This window comes from Asterias amurensis, chromosome 7, assembly GCF_032118995.1.
Source record: "Asterias amurensis chromosome 7, ASM3211899v1".
NCBI classification, from domain to species: domain Eukaryota; kingdom Metazoa; phylum Echinodermata; class Asteroidea; order Forcipulatida; family Asteriidae; genus Asterias; species Asterias amurensis.
In genome coordinates, this window is record NC_092654.1 from 20,500,473 (window position 1) to 20,515,134 (window position 14,662).

General features: G+C 37.6%; 1 protein-coding gene across 2 annotated transcripts in view; it reads right to left on the reverse strand.

The window, feature by feature from the left end:
- LOC139939849 (uncharacterized) overlaps positions 1 to 14,662 on the reverse strand; it is a 43,122-nt gene that overhangs the window by 11,602 nt on the left and 16,858 nt on the right. For both annotated transcript variants that reach the window (XM_071935994.1, XM_071935997.1), the window contains exons 15-23: positions 13,808 to 13,930; positions 12,863 to 12,991; positions 12,106 to 12,225; positions 10,968 to 11,090; positions 9,467 to 9,607; positions 4,000 to 4,080; positions 3,562 to 3,588; positions 2,299 to 2,469; positions 741 to 1,031 (exon numbers count right to left, since the gene is read on the reverse strand). In XM_071935994.1, coding sequence (XP_071792095.1) covers positions 741 to 1,031; positions 2,299 to 2,469; positions 3,562 to 3,588; positions 4,000 to 4,080; positions 9,467 to 9,607; positions 10,968 to 11,090; positions 12,106 to 12,225; positions 12,863 to 12,991; positions 13,808 to 13,930 — 1,206 coding nt within the window. The remainder of the gene's footprint in view (positions 1 to 740; positions 1,032 to 2,298; positions 2,470 to 3,561; positions 3,589 to 3,999; positions 4,081 to 9,466; positions 9,608 to 10,967; positions 11,091 to 12,105; positions 12,226 to 12,862; positions 12,992 to 13,807; positions 13,931 to 14,662) is intronic.

Here is a 14,662-nt window from a genome sequence, read left to right on the forward strand (position 1 = left end):
AAAAAAAAACGTTTTAAACCAAACTCACTCAACCCTGTAGAGGATATTGTTCAGCGCCCAGGGGTGGATTTTACAAAGAGTTAGGACTAGTCTTATCTCGAGTTAGGACCAGTTACTCGTCCTAACTTAGGACTATCCATGCAATTTGTATATCTCCTAGGACTAGTCCTAAGTTAGGACTAGTCCTAACTCTTTGTGAACTCGACCCCAGGAGCATGTTTACATGGATAGGCGCTATATAAATTTCCATTATTATTATTTTGTTATTAATATAACGAGGAAACAAAACCTCGAAATGGCAATAGACCTAACAATAATGTTTATTATCTGAAAGATAGATGTTCACAGCCAAAACGCCAAAATCTTACAGCACCCAGGGGTTCACCCCCTACCCCCCCCCCCCCCGAACCCACAGGGGTCGAAAGGGCTAACCCCTTGACCCAAACCTGTAACATTTCTTTTGGGCCAAATATCTAAGAGCTGCTAGCACAAACATTTGCCTAGCATGACATTTTTGGAATGACCAAAACAGGATTACAAACCAAATTTCCACGTGATTTTCAGGAGAAGCAAAACAACAGCTGAACACCAGCAACGAGCATTATGCAACAAATGGAAATTTGGTTGGTAATCTTTTTTTTATCAAGGAAGAAATTCCATGGTAAGCAAAGTTTTGTGCTTAGCAGCTCTATGAAATTGGTCCCTATGGTTTATGCATACAGAACATGCGACGAACTCACATTCTTCAATTGTTGGTGTTCCGACCGTCCAATCCACTGGGTACTCGCCACCAGCGAAGATGTACATGTTAGCGAAACCTGTCACAGGGTTGGGATCGTTGTAACTCATCAACTCAAGGTCCGGATTGTCAAGGCCTATTATGAAATCGCCTTCTGGTGAAATGATGATGTAGAAATTGATGGATTCAACCGGAGACTTCTTAAGGATGCCCTTGGTATTGACGTCTCTAACAATTTTACAGGTTCCAGTAGAAGAACACCTTTCGATGCGGGCAGTCTCCCAACCAATATCTAGAAGGTCAAGACAAATGATTATTATTAAACACGAGGAAGCTATAGAGCATGTTCTAGCGTGCACTAGTCGACTACCCGAGTACGTACATGCGCAGCGATGCACTCACTTGAACCATAGAGCTGTTCCTTGCTCGAACGACTCGTTTGGAAGCCAAAGGGCTAGCCTTGCTCAAGGCAGTCGAATTATTCACTCCGAAAAAAGACCGCCGCTGTATAAAAACCCACCCGTATTCACTGTGCGTAAAACCCACCCGTATTCACTGTGCGTAACTACAGTAACATCGCACGACACGATGCCCCCGTACACTATCCGCATGCGGAGGCCGTCAGGCCGACAGCCTTGTAGGATCTGTGTTGAAGCCACTGACCTCATTACTATAATAAGCGAAGAGTTCCCACGGTCAGCTCATTACCATAATGCCCGCGAAAGACGAGACATGTTTACCTCACACACCACCACCACGGACGCATGATATGGTCCAAAGGTCGTGATAAGGGAAGTGCGTGATTGGACGTCAAAATGAATAATTCATTTGCCTCACATCCTGTGTTGTCTGATAGGTCTGACGAACGATATACATATTCATGAGCTGCATACTAGCATATCCTAGAGCCCCCCCAATTTCGTCCACTATTGGAATTTTTTCAATACAACACATTAAAACGGGAAGATACAGACCCGACAAGGCTGTCGGCCTGACGGCCTCCGCATGCGGTTAGTGGACTACGAGTGCGATGACTTGTGCGAACAGTATTCGTGCGATGTGACAGCGTGTATACGGGTGGGTCATTCGGTGTGATCGCACACACCATGCACAGGGTATACGGCGGGTGGGTTTACAGCTGCGTCTTTTCGGAGCGAATAATGCGACTGCCTTGAGCAAGGCTACCAAAGGGCCGGTTTATAGTCGGTCGCGCGATGGTCGCGCAATGGAAATATTGACGCGCGATAATAAAAAGACACAGTTTTTAGGCCCCAGTCCTAGGATTGCGCGCAAGATTTCCATCGTGCGACCATCGCGCGACCGTCTAAAAACCGGCCTTTAGTCAACACGGTATTCGACACTCCATTGCTTTCCGCCATTTCGCTATAGTGTCACTGGTTGCCCCCTGCGCTTTACACATGTTAAAATGGAACGTGATATTGGAAAACAGAATAAACCATAGAGCAAGAGCTTCGTCTTGAAAAAAATAAATTAAAAAATCACCACTATATAAAGGCTAGACAGGGAAAACACAACAAATAAAGCACATCTTGACTCACATATGACGTAGAATGCATCAGGTGAATTAGGGTGTTTGAAGGAGATGCGCAGATCATCGTCCCAAATGACGCTGAGACGAACTCTAGTTGTCTTAGACAGATCGATTTTGGTGTTGAATGCAATGTTTTCCGTTCCCACTTTATCTGCTACTTTAGGCTTTGGTGGTACAACTGCAGAGAAAACCACGACCATGCATCAGTTTTGTTGGTTAAAGCCATTATACACTTTCGGTACAGACAACAAATTTAAAGTTCACAGATTTACAAATAATTCACAGGGTTTCACAGAAAGTAATGGTGAACGACTTATCTTGAAATATTATTCCATGAAATGCTTCACTTTTTGAGAAAAAATTAAATCAATATAATTCTCGATATAGCGAGAATTACGGATTTCTAGTAAACACACGTCATGACACGGCAAAACGTGCGGAAACAAGGGTGGGTTTTCCCCGTTATTTTCTCCCGACTCCGATGACCGATTGAGCCTAAATTTTCACAGTTTTGTTATTTTATATATAAGTTGTGATACACGAAGTGTGGACCTTTTTGGACAATACAGTTTACCGAAAGTGTCCAATGGCTTTAATACGATCTACAACTTTGATATTAGTCAGAGGTAATTTTTATAGAGCTACTTAAACATAAAATGTTGCTTAGCACAACAAAATTATGATTACCAGAATATGGTCACCAGCTAACGTACTATTTTACATGTTACAAACGTAACTCTTATGTATCCTGCTTAGTTGTACTTAGTGTGAACCGTTTCTCACAATGATTTATACTTTCAACAGCTCTCCATTGTTCAATACCAAGCAAGTTTTTATGCTAACAATTTTGTGTATAGTCATAACCGATAATGTCCGGTGCACTTAACAGTATTGAGCAAGGACTTAATAGCGACCGTTCTCATTTTCTATCCTACTACCAGGAATGATGCACCAGCCTACATGTGCGAACTACGGAACTGTGCGGAAAATAATTTTCGTCACAGGGATCATGAGACGAAAATTACTTTGGCACGTAAAAACGTATATTCATGATTTGTTTTCACTAATTTCTCATATTGAAACTACAGCACCTCAGCAACTAATAATGTACGCTTTCTTGCTATCACATCTTAAAACGGTGTAAAGTTAATGTAAATATGTGGACATTATGTTTTGTACCCAAAGTACCCAAAATCCTTTAACTTGGGGTAACCAACTTCAAGTAACCAAACAAATCGTGTACAAGCTAAATGTTAAGAAATATTATTACCTTCTTCTTTAGGTGGCAGCGGTAACTCTGAAAACAATTAGTAAGAGTAACATGAGTCAAAAAGAAAATGAACACAGTATGAGTTTTTTTAGGGAATTCAATCGCAGAAGATTTGCTAAACGTCTCACTTTGATGAGCTGTGGTGGTTTTAAGACGGATAGGTAATAACTACTTACCCTTTAAAATTAGTTATCAAAACAAAATTACACAAGTTCTCATTATTCAAAGGTTCTTTATAAAGTTAAAGACATTAAATATGGTAGGTTTTAGTTTTATTTATTCGTTTTGTTTTGTTTTGTTTTTTTTTTTGCTAGGGGGTGATCGGCAGGTCTCGGCCGAACAAATATTATTGGTACAGCATTTTTTTACTCGCCAAAATGTGGAGCAACTAAACTTTTACATAAAAAATTATCAATCAAAAACAAAAACATCGCATACCTTTGCATTGGCATGTTGGACAGCCATCGTTATCATACACGAAACCGTTCGGGCAGAAGTTGTAGCACACACCTCTACATGCTATGTTAGATAACCAAAAACAAAATGGTGTGTTAGTAAAATAAAAAAACTTAAATTTTCTGAATATTACATAATTTGCTGCACTTTCTTTTAAGGTGGTCGGCTCACACAGTGAAACCCATCGCTACACTACCGTTTTTTAACCATTCTCATTTTTGTCACCAACCCTTCACTAACTGATCTTTCCAATAAAAGCTTTGAAGCAGAAAATACTGCTTCACACATTTCTTTGCCGAGCAAATAGTGAGTGTGCAAACTTAATGTAATTTTAGCTTGTAGCATGTTTCCGTTAATCAATACTTGTCTATGCTTAGCAAGTTTATGTTGCTTAGGCCTATAGACTTTATGAAGCTTGGCCCTGATTGGAGCCGGAAGTGTGGTGTAGATGCTTTCAACGATGCTAGTGTCCGGCAACAATGGTAGGATTTGAAACTTTGCATCGTGAAAGTTAGGCGAGGTTTGCAACATAATTGGGTCTCAAAAATCATCACTTCAATAACCTAGATCACTGAAAGCTTGTATATCTTGAGCGCCTTGAGCGCCATTATTATTATTATTATTATTATTATTATTATTATTATTATTATTATTATTATTATTATTATTATTATTATTATTATTATTATTATTATTATTATTATTATTATTATTATTATTATTATTATTATTAAGAAGTTTATTTTATGCTATCTACGATACATCCTACAGAGCCGGATCCAGACTCTGGATCTGAGGCGCTAAAGGGGTGATGTTATTTAAATGACAGAATTCTACGTAGTATGTGAGCTGTGCCGAGGAGTGCAATCTTCTGGACTAAGTTGATGCTTATGCTGCCAGGGATACGTTCAATGAATTTCTCCAGTCCTTTCTTTACTAGTCCCAGAGCTCCGATGACCACTGGGATTGTCTCGGTCTTCATACTCCACATTCTGCTAATCTCGATCTCAAGGTCTTTGTATTTAGACAGCTTCTCGGCAACTTTAATTGAGGTGTTTCGTTCGGAAGGTATTGACACATCAATTAGTATACACCTCTGGTCTTTCTTGTCCTTGATGATGATGTCGGGTCTGTTGGCTTTAATCTCTTTGTCAGTATGGATTGGCATGTCCCAGAGGATGGTGACTACATCATTCTCTGTGACCGTTGTCGGCTGATGTTTGTACCACTCCCCTGTCGTCTCTATGTTGTAATGCCTGCAAATTTTCCAGTGAAGGTACGCCGCTGTCTTATTGTGTCGATGAATATACTCCGTCTTCGCCAGCTCTGGACATCCAGAGATAATATGGTCTACGGTTTCTTCATATTTTCCGCATATCCTACATTGTGGGTCTATTCCATCTTTGATGATGCGATGGTGAAATGATCTGGTGGCGAGACTCTGGTCTTGGGCGGCAATGATAAGGCCCTCCGTCTCTGCTTTCAGCCCGGTGTTTTTAAGCCATTGGTGTGTCTTCAGTTGGTCAACATCTGCTTCTTTCGTCCTTTTTGGATACTTCCCGTGCATTACCTTGTCTTCCCAGGTTTTCTGTAGTTGTTCATGACCCTTGGTTTTTGCTGTCTTCTTTACTCGCTTTGTATAGATAGTTGTTGCTTCATTATCTGATGGTGTGATTTCTGAGTAGTCAAGTTCTCTTTTGAATTTTACTGCTTCTTTTTTGATGGAGTAGAGCTTTTTCTTGTCATCATGTTGTTTCACTATTTGGAGGAGTGGGTCATTAGTTTTCGTCAGATAAGCATCTAGACCGATTGTGGAGGTTTTGAAGGTCAGTTCAAGCTGGATCAGGCCACGTCCTCCAGTTGATCTTGGCAGGTACATCCTGTCAATGTCTGCTTTTGGATGGTGCATCCTGTTCATGGTCATTATTTTTCGTGTCTTTGCATCCATCCTCTTAATCTCCGACAGTTTCCAGTTGATGATATTGAAACTGTACGATACTACAGGTATTGCAATGGTGTTGATAGCTTCAAATCGGTTGGCTGCATTAAGTTCACTCTTCAGTATCATCCGCACTCTTCTATAATACTCTTTCCGGACCTTCTCCTTCATGGCTGAGTGTTGTATGCCGTTACCTTCATTTATTCCAAGGTATTTGTATGTACCCTCTTGGTCCATCTCCTTGATTTTAGTGACAGTGTCAATGTCTAGGTCTGTTGTTTTGGTGAGTTTTCCCCTTATGAATGTGGCTTTGGCACACTTATCGAGTCCGAACTCCATCCTGATGTCGTCACTGAAGGTCTTCACAATGGTGAGCAGACCCTTTTGCTGGTTGTCATCCTTGGAAAATGTCTTGAGGTCATCCATGTAGACAAGATGGTTAAGTTTGCCATTTTCGGATGTGTATCCGTAACTACTGTTGTTCAGCAGGTTGCTAAGTGGTGCTAGCGCTAAACAGAAAAGTAGTGGTGATAGTGAATCTCCTTGGAAAATCCCGCATCTAATGTTAATCGGTCTTGATGTTAACGACCCTTCTGCATGGTGGAGATTCAAGGTGGTTTTCCAGTTCATCATGCTTGCTGTGATGAAGTTGACAGTAGTTGGACATATTTTGTAGATTTCAAGGCATTTTCTTATCCAGGAATGAGGTACACTATCAAATGCCTTCTTGTAGTCAATCCACGCTGTTGATAAGTTTTTTTTCTTAAATTTGGCTTCTTCCATTACGGTTTTGTTGATCAGTAGCTGGTCTTTGCAGCCATAGCTTCCTTTCCTACACCCTTTCTGTTCTACTGGTAGCAAGTTGTTTTCATCAAGGAAGCTATACGTCCTCTCTGTTAGGATGGAGGTGAGGATTTTGTACATTGTGGGCAGGCAGGTGATTGGTCTATAGTTCTTAGGGTTCCGAGTCTCTTCCGACTTTGGAAGCAGGAATGTAGTTCCTCGTGTCAGCCATTCGGGGCATTTCTCTGGGTGTTTGACTATGTCGTTGTAGGCCAATGCAAGATCTTCGTGGATGCTAGGCAAGTTTTTGATCCAGAAATTCGCAATTCCGTCTAATCCCGGTGCCTTCCAGTTATTGGTTTTATTGATAGCTGCAGTGGTCTCAATGGTGTTTATATCTGACCATTCTTGGCTCGTTACATCTGTGTATTGGTCCTGTTGCTGTTGGATCCAGGTAGCTCGGACGTTATGCATTTTGTTGTTTTCAAGGATCTTACTCCAAAACTCCTCAACTTCTTCTATAGTGGGTGGCTCGGTGACATCTATCTTCTTATTGCTAAGCTCACGGTATAATTTCTTTGCATCTTCTTTAAAGATCTTGTTTTGCCAAAAGAACTTGCTCCTTTTGTCAAATCTTCTGAGTCTATGTGCCTTTGCTTGGATCCGTTGTTTGAGTATTTCTTTGGCAGTTGATATGTCTTCCTTACATTTGATTTTAAATTTTCGTTCCAGATGTTTTCTTTTCCTGTCTTTGATGTTGGAATTCCGTTCAACTTCACTCAGGAGTGATAGTTGTCCACGTAGTTTCTTAATCTCCTTCTCTATGTTCTCCTTCCAAACAGGCTTCCTTCTCTTCCGCTTCCGTTCTTGCCTAGGTTTCTCTCCCACTGTGTCTGCAATGGTTGAGGCGGCTGCATGTATGAGTTGGTTTATCTCTGTTATGTTCAAAGGTCTCGTCATCTCACCTGTGATATTTTGGATGGCTTCATTGGCGAGTCTAAGGACTTCTATGGATAGGTTTTTCTTTATTTTTGGGATTCGTGGTCGTTGTTTGAAAGACGTTTCCTTCAGTGTTTCAAATTTCTGCTTTATGTTGTTTATCATTTCGTTTAACTTTACATTGTCTCCTTCTTGGGTAGTCTCTGTTTGGTGTTGTGTCAATGGGGGGTAAACAGTGGCATTTCCTGTTGGTTCTTCTTCCTCAGCAGCGGTAGCTATCTCATCTGGATTGTCACTAACTATATCGTTGTGGTTGATGATGCTCACCCTTATCTTTACTCTGATGTTTTCAAGTTCCATTTCTGTTAGACGTTGTTTGGATACAATGTCACGTCTAACGTTAGAGAGTTTGTTAGCATCTAGATTCAGTCGATCTGCTGGGTGTTTTTTTCGCCAGATATTGTAGGCGGCTTTGGTTGTTGATGTCTCAGTCGGGTTTAGAGAAGCGGTGTAGAATGCTTCCATAACATCTTTATACTCTTCCCGGGACCATTTGTTTCTTGTGACTTTTTTCGGGTTTCCAGTGGTTGCACATAGGGGGCCATTTTGAGGTGCGTCCTCTGCATGGGGTTCCTCTAGTACTTGGTGGGTAGAGCTTGTTCCAGCAGCATACTTTTCGATCCCAATCTGGTTCCTCACTGGAGATCGCGGTCCACGTTGACCCGCGTGACGACCGATGCGGTTTGTTGATCTGGTAAGTTGGAGTGGCGTATTGTTACTAGCTGTCGGCAGGGCTCTTTCGGTGATTGGTATAGCTGGGTTGCCAAACATGCGTTGCCTGGTCCGCCGTGACATGGGCGAAGGGGGTTGAACTTCTGCGCTCATTATTATTTTGTAAGTTACGTCAACAAAGGCAACACTACAAATCGTTGTGCGTAGATCTTTGCTTCTGCGTCGTTATGGGAGTTCTAAGGCGATGCGTTAAAGGCGCGGGCGTTGTGTTGTCCCGCACCGAACAAAGATGCACCACCGAATTTAAATTTGTAGTGTATATTTATCGATGAAAAACTACTTTTCTCACCTCCGTTTTGCAGAAAGTTGATGTCGTAGTAGTTCCTTACTTTCCCAGTGCTGTCTATGTCACACGAATTGTACTTACTCCAAACTTGGCGATTTTCTTTTCAGGGGATCTCCAAATTTTATGTCAAAATTACGGAGCACGATGTTCGCCCTGTTTACTGGCCAAATCTTATTATTATTATTATTATTATTATTATTATTATTATTATTATTATTATTATTATTATTATTATTATTATTTTTTTTTATTATTATTATTATTATTATTATTATTATTATTATTATTATTATTATTATTATTATTATTATTATTATTATTATTATTATTATTATTATTATTATTATTATTATTATTATTATTATTATTATTATTATTATTATTATTATTATTATTATTATTATTATTATTATTATTATTATTATTATTATTATTATTATTATTATTATTATTATTATTATTATTATTATTATTATTATTATTATTATTATTATTATTATTATTATTATTATTAATAATAATGTATGATTTTTTTGTCTTTTTCTCTACCTCCTTCAACGAGAGGAAAATGTTAAAGAGGGAGTTGGGTGTAACAATAAAAAAAAAATTGTCTCCACAATATGTGCATTGTTCTTTTCATTCTCTACCTCCTTTAACCAGGGAAAAATATTAAAGAGGGAGTTGGATGTAACAATTAATAAGATTCTTACGTTTTCGGCAAACGCGACTGCATCCAGTTGAGCAGCATTTCTCCTCTTCCCCTGGACATTCGCTATCCGAGTTACACCCATCGATACCTCCCACACAGTTACCTGTGTTGGAGATAGGGCAGAGTCCGGGTCTCATCTTACCTGAAAAAAAAAACAGTTCCCAAAACAATGTCACACTTACGTTTCTTGAAACTCAAAATGATCAGCGGGTAAAAACGTGAAGGATAATTTTGAGCTTCAAACTGGTTACGGAAAACGTAAAAAAAACGATGATCTACTAAATGATCAGTTTTATTATTGTTGTTCATAAAAGTTGTCCTACATTGGCCCTACTGCTTATTTATTTATATCGTGTGCTTCTGATTAATGTATATTATTGTGAAATATTAAAATTTGTTTATCTTTAGTTTACTGTGTATGACTTGGCATCACTTATCATATGAACATAATGCATTGACGAACTTTGCTTTGAAACATGACATGTAAGGACAGCAAATACACAAAAGTTTGATGACGATGACGATGACGATGACGATGATGGCAAAAATACATGTAGGGCTAATCTAACTGAAACTTGCTTTGACGAAGAAAAAAACCCACGTCCCTCTGGAAATCTGGACTAATTATGCGGTGATATTGTGACAACATCAACTCATATAGTTGATAACTCGCTTAGGTAATGCATAAAATGTAGAAATGAGTGTAGATATCACATAAGACATAATAAAAATAAAGATCAATTAGCAGTGATCGAAATTAAGCAGTGATCATTAGCAGTGATCAAAATTAAGCAGTGATCATTAGCAGTGATCAAAATTGAAGAAAGTAAAGAAAACGAAACAGAAAAAATTAATACTAACAGAATTAGAATGCTTAAGAAAACAACAAACGTTACAAGCATTGATTTAAAGGCAGTGGACACTATTGGTGGACACTATTGGTAATTACTCAAAATAATTATTGGCATAAAACCTTTCTTGGTGACGAGTATTGGGGAGAGGTTAATGGTATAACACATTGTGAGAAACGGCTCCCTCTGAAGTGCCATAGTTTTCGAGAAAGAAGTAATTTTCCAAGTTTAGAACTTGAGGTCTCGAAATCAAGCATCTGAAAGCATACAACTTCGTCTGACAATGGTGTTTTTTCTTTAATTTTTATCTCGCAACACCGACGAACAATCGAGCTCAAATTTTCACAGGTTAGTTATTTTATGCATATGTTGAGATACACCAAGTGAGAAGACTGGTCTTTGACAATTACCAACAGTGTACAGTGTCTTTAAGAAATTACAGACTTCATTAGCAGTGATCAAAAATTAAGAAAATAAAGAAGTAGGAAAAAACAGAAAAAAAATACAGAATTAAAATGCTTAAGAAAATAACAAACGTCACAAGCATTGATTAAAAAGGTAAGCAATTTATGAAGAATACACAACAATTAAAAAAATAAACAGATAAAGCTGCTAAAGAACTTTATGTTTTATGACATCTTTTGATTTTACCTGTCTCACAGAACAAGCCTTCGAAGCCACTGCGGCACTTGCAGTTGAAGTCACCCGTTGTCAGGGAAATACACTGTCCATTATTTAGACATGGATTTTGTAGACATGGATCTTTTTTGGGAGCTGAGTTAACAAACAAACAAAAATATTAACATATATTTATACATATTTCTAGATTTTGAAATGTCCATAGCGAAAGGAACTGCTAATCTTTAATACGATTAACGTAGCATTTTTACTTCTTTTAAAAAAGATGTATTTTTGCAATTCAAGCTAATATTGCTAATGATATGTAAATCAAAGAAAACAAGTGTTCGTATTCAGTGTATGCAAATAACTTGATTTTGGGCCAATTTCATTGAGCATTTCATAAGCTCGAAAACAGCTTGCTTCTTTTGCACAGGTTACTGACCGAAATTCCATGCTGTCTACATGGCTTGTGACTGGTAGTTGGCTGTTGTTTACTTAACATAACTATTGAGTGGAGTCTTGCCCGGTAATAACCTGATTTTACTAAGCAAGGATTTTTTTTAACTGAAACATACAATAATATGCTTTGAAAAGCAGCTCAATGAAATTGGGCCTAGTTGTGTAATATCACATTAATAATAATAATAATAATAACAATAGTAATAATAATCATGAACAGGTTTTTATATAGCGCAAAATTACAATAGGTCTCAAAGCGATTTTGGAAAGTGAAAGAGTGAAACCAGGAACATTGATCACAAAAATGACAGAAAATACAGAAAGAACTACACAATGCATTCAATGAAAAAATAAGATGTGTCTTCAGATTAGACTTAAACTGTTCTACAGAGGAGCTATTTTTATGCTATTAGGGAGTGAACTCCAGAGTTCAGGAGATGTAACCTGAGAAACCCTTTGCCAAAAGCTTTGGTGGTCTTGAAAAGGAGTGTGAAAATTTTATGAGCCAGAATAATCATGGATTAATTCTAAAAGATACTGAGAAGCTATACAATGTTTGCATTTGTAGGTTGTAACTTAGAGTTTAAAAGTTATTCTCTGTTTAACTGGTAACCAATGTAAAATTTAGGAAATGAATTCACGTGAACGAGTATTTATGACACAATTATTGCAGCAGAGAATTGAATTCGTTGAAAGCTTCACAACTTACGAACGTCACATAGATCTCCAGTGTAACCGCCCGAGCACAAGCAACGGAATGCCTTTCTATTCGGCACGCAAACGCCATGTGCACACGGGTCGTGGTCGCAAGGTCCGCTGTGATCGATGGCTGAAATAATAATGACAGTAAAGTAAGTTTGATAATGGACATGACATTCCCATTATGCTTGTACAGCGAATATCGATAATGATAGATATTGGATACTGTACATTCACGTGGGTTTGTACAGGACATGTCTACACTCTACATCGATATTGAACATTGGATATTCTTGTAGGTATATAGAGTGAATGTCTATCACTCTACATCGATATTGGATATTGGACATTCTCGTAGGATTGTACAGTGAATGTCTACCCTGTACATTGACATGTTATTCTGACTGTTGCACAAATGAAAGCATTCATTACTTTTTTTTCATATAACATCCAGGTAGATATTTTTCCTTTACTATAAAGGATAATACATGTACAAAAACGTCTTCTCAAGTCAGCCACTTAACTATACAAATCAACAATCAAAAGTCACTAACACTTCAAGTTAAAATTATCAATCGTTCAGTGGATGGAACGAAAATGCACAATGGACGGGATAGTGTGTACAATAATAATACGCTAATTCGCTACCACATGACGGACAATCCTCCAATCAAATGGCAATGATCTGATTGGTTGTTATTTAAATTTTACTAATGTTTAATTGCATACACAGAAGAAACCTGAAATAATTTCAATATTTTGCGTACCGATTTGACATGTCACACCTTCCCAGTCGCCCATGCAGTTGCAATAGAAGGTGTTTCCGTTGTTGATCTCGTGACAATCACCATTGTGTTTACATGGGTTGTTTGCACATGCTCCACTCCTATCGACCTCTGAAGAAATTCAAGAAACAACGGGTCGTTTTGGGTTTTGGGTTTTTTTTTTGCGCTGTTTATAATGTGACATTTAATATTGATTCACACCTACATTATAATCACTTGTAAATAACCTGTACATGTCTTTGTGACTGCCATGTTATAATATACAAATTATAACATGGTTTGATGGTGACTAGTCGATATTAGCTCCCCGAGGTATTGGACGTTGACAAACTAGTTCCCGAGGCGAAGCCAATACTTCCAAAACCGAGGGGAGCTAATAATCGACTAGTCACACGAAATAAACCATGTTATATTTGTATAACTATTGAGATGAATTGAATTGAACTAAATTGAATTGAATTTAACTAAATTGACTTGAATTGAATTGAATTGTGAATTGAATTGAATTGTGAATTGAATTGAATTGAATTGAATTGAATAGAATTGAATCGAATCGAATTGAATTGAATTGAATTGAATTGAACTCAATTGAATTCAATTGAATTCAATTCAATTGAATAGAAGTTGCAATTCAATTCAATTCAATTCAATTCAATTCAATTCAATTCAATTCAATTCAATTCAATTCAATTCAATTCAATTCAATTCAATTCAATTCAATTCAATTCAATTCAATTCAATTCAATTCAATTGAAAGGTGTCCAGTGCATTGGACACCTTTGACAAGTAGTTTCACTTTGTGTATCACGATCTATCCATATTACGATCCATAACTTAACAAAATGTATGAACATGTCTACTCAATCGGTCATCGAAGTTAAAAGAGAATACTTTGTGATTGCATATAACAAAATTTGGAAGTCTTACTGTTTCTGCAGAGTGTCCCTTTGAATCCAGTCCGGCATTTGCACTTTGCTTCGCCATTTTCTGCGTAACACGTACCTCCATTGTGGCAAACCACGCCTGCACAGGGGTCAAATGATTTCGGCACTGCAAAAAAATAATACCACAAGCATACATTCATTATTGCAACACTTACTGTTAATGTAATTATTATTGTGCTTGAAAAGCAGACGTTATGCATAATCACAAATTGAGTAAGACATTTTAAAAGGCATGGCAATATTAATACAAACTTAATTAATCATTAAAAAATATTAACATATTATTGAATTTGCTTGTAAAATAGTATTCATTATTCGATTCCTTGTATATTGTTTACCTTAATGGATTCGAAATATTTATAAAGTGAATTGAGTTGTAAAACAAGTTTTGAAACGGTAGCTAAAGGGCAATGAAGAGCTGTTGATATTATAAAAGATTGTGACAAAAGCTCCCCTTGAAGTAACCTATAAAAAGGGTAATTCCTTATTTAAATAATAAAAGACTTCAGCTGAAGCCTTTTATTATGCATCTGAAAGCACACAACGTATTGTGCAAAAAGGGTAATATTTGTTTCCATATTTCCATGCAACTTCTATTGACCAAAATAATGAGCTTAATTTTTCTCAAGTTTTTTTTATTTATTTAGGCATTTGTTGGGATACACCTACTAAGAAAAATGACCCTTGACAATTATTAACCGTGTCCAGTGCCTTTAAAACGAAGAACTGTTTAGAGGGAATTGACCAGTTTGTTCATGTTTCAGACCTATATCACTGTGTGGCCATCTTGATTACACTCCGTTACAACTAATTGCAACCAAAATGAGGTTTGGACGAA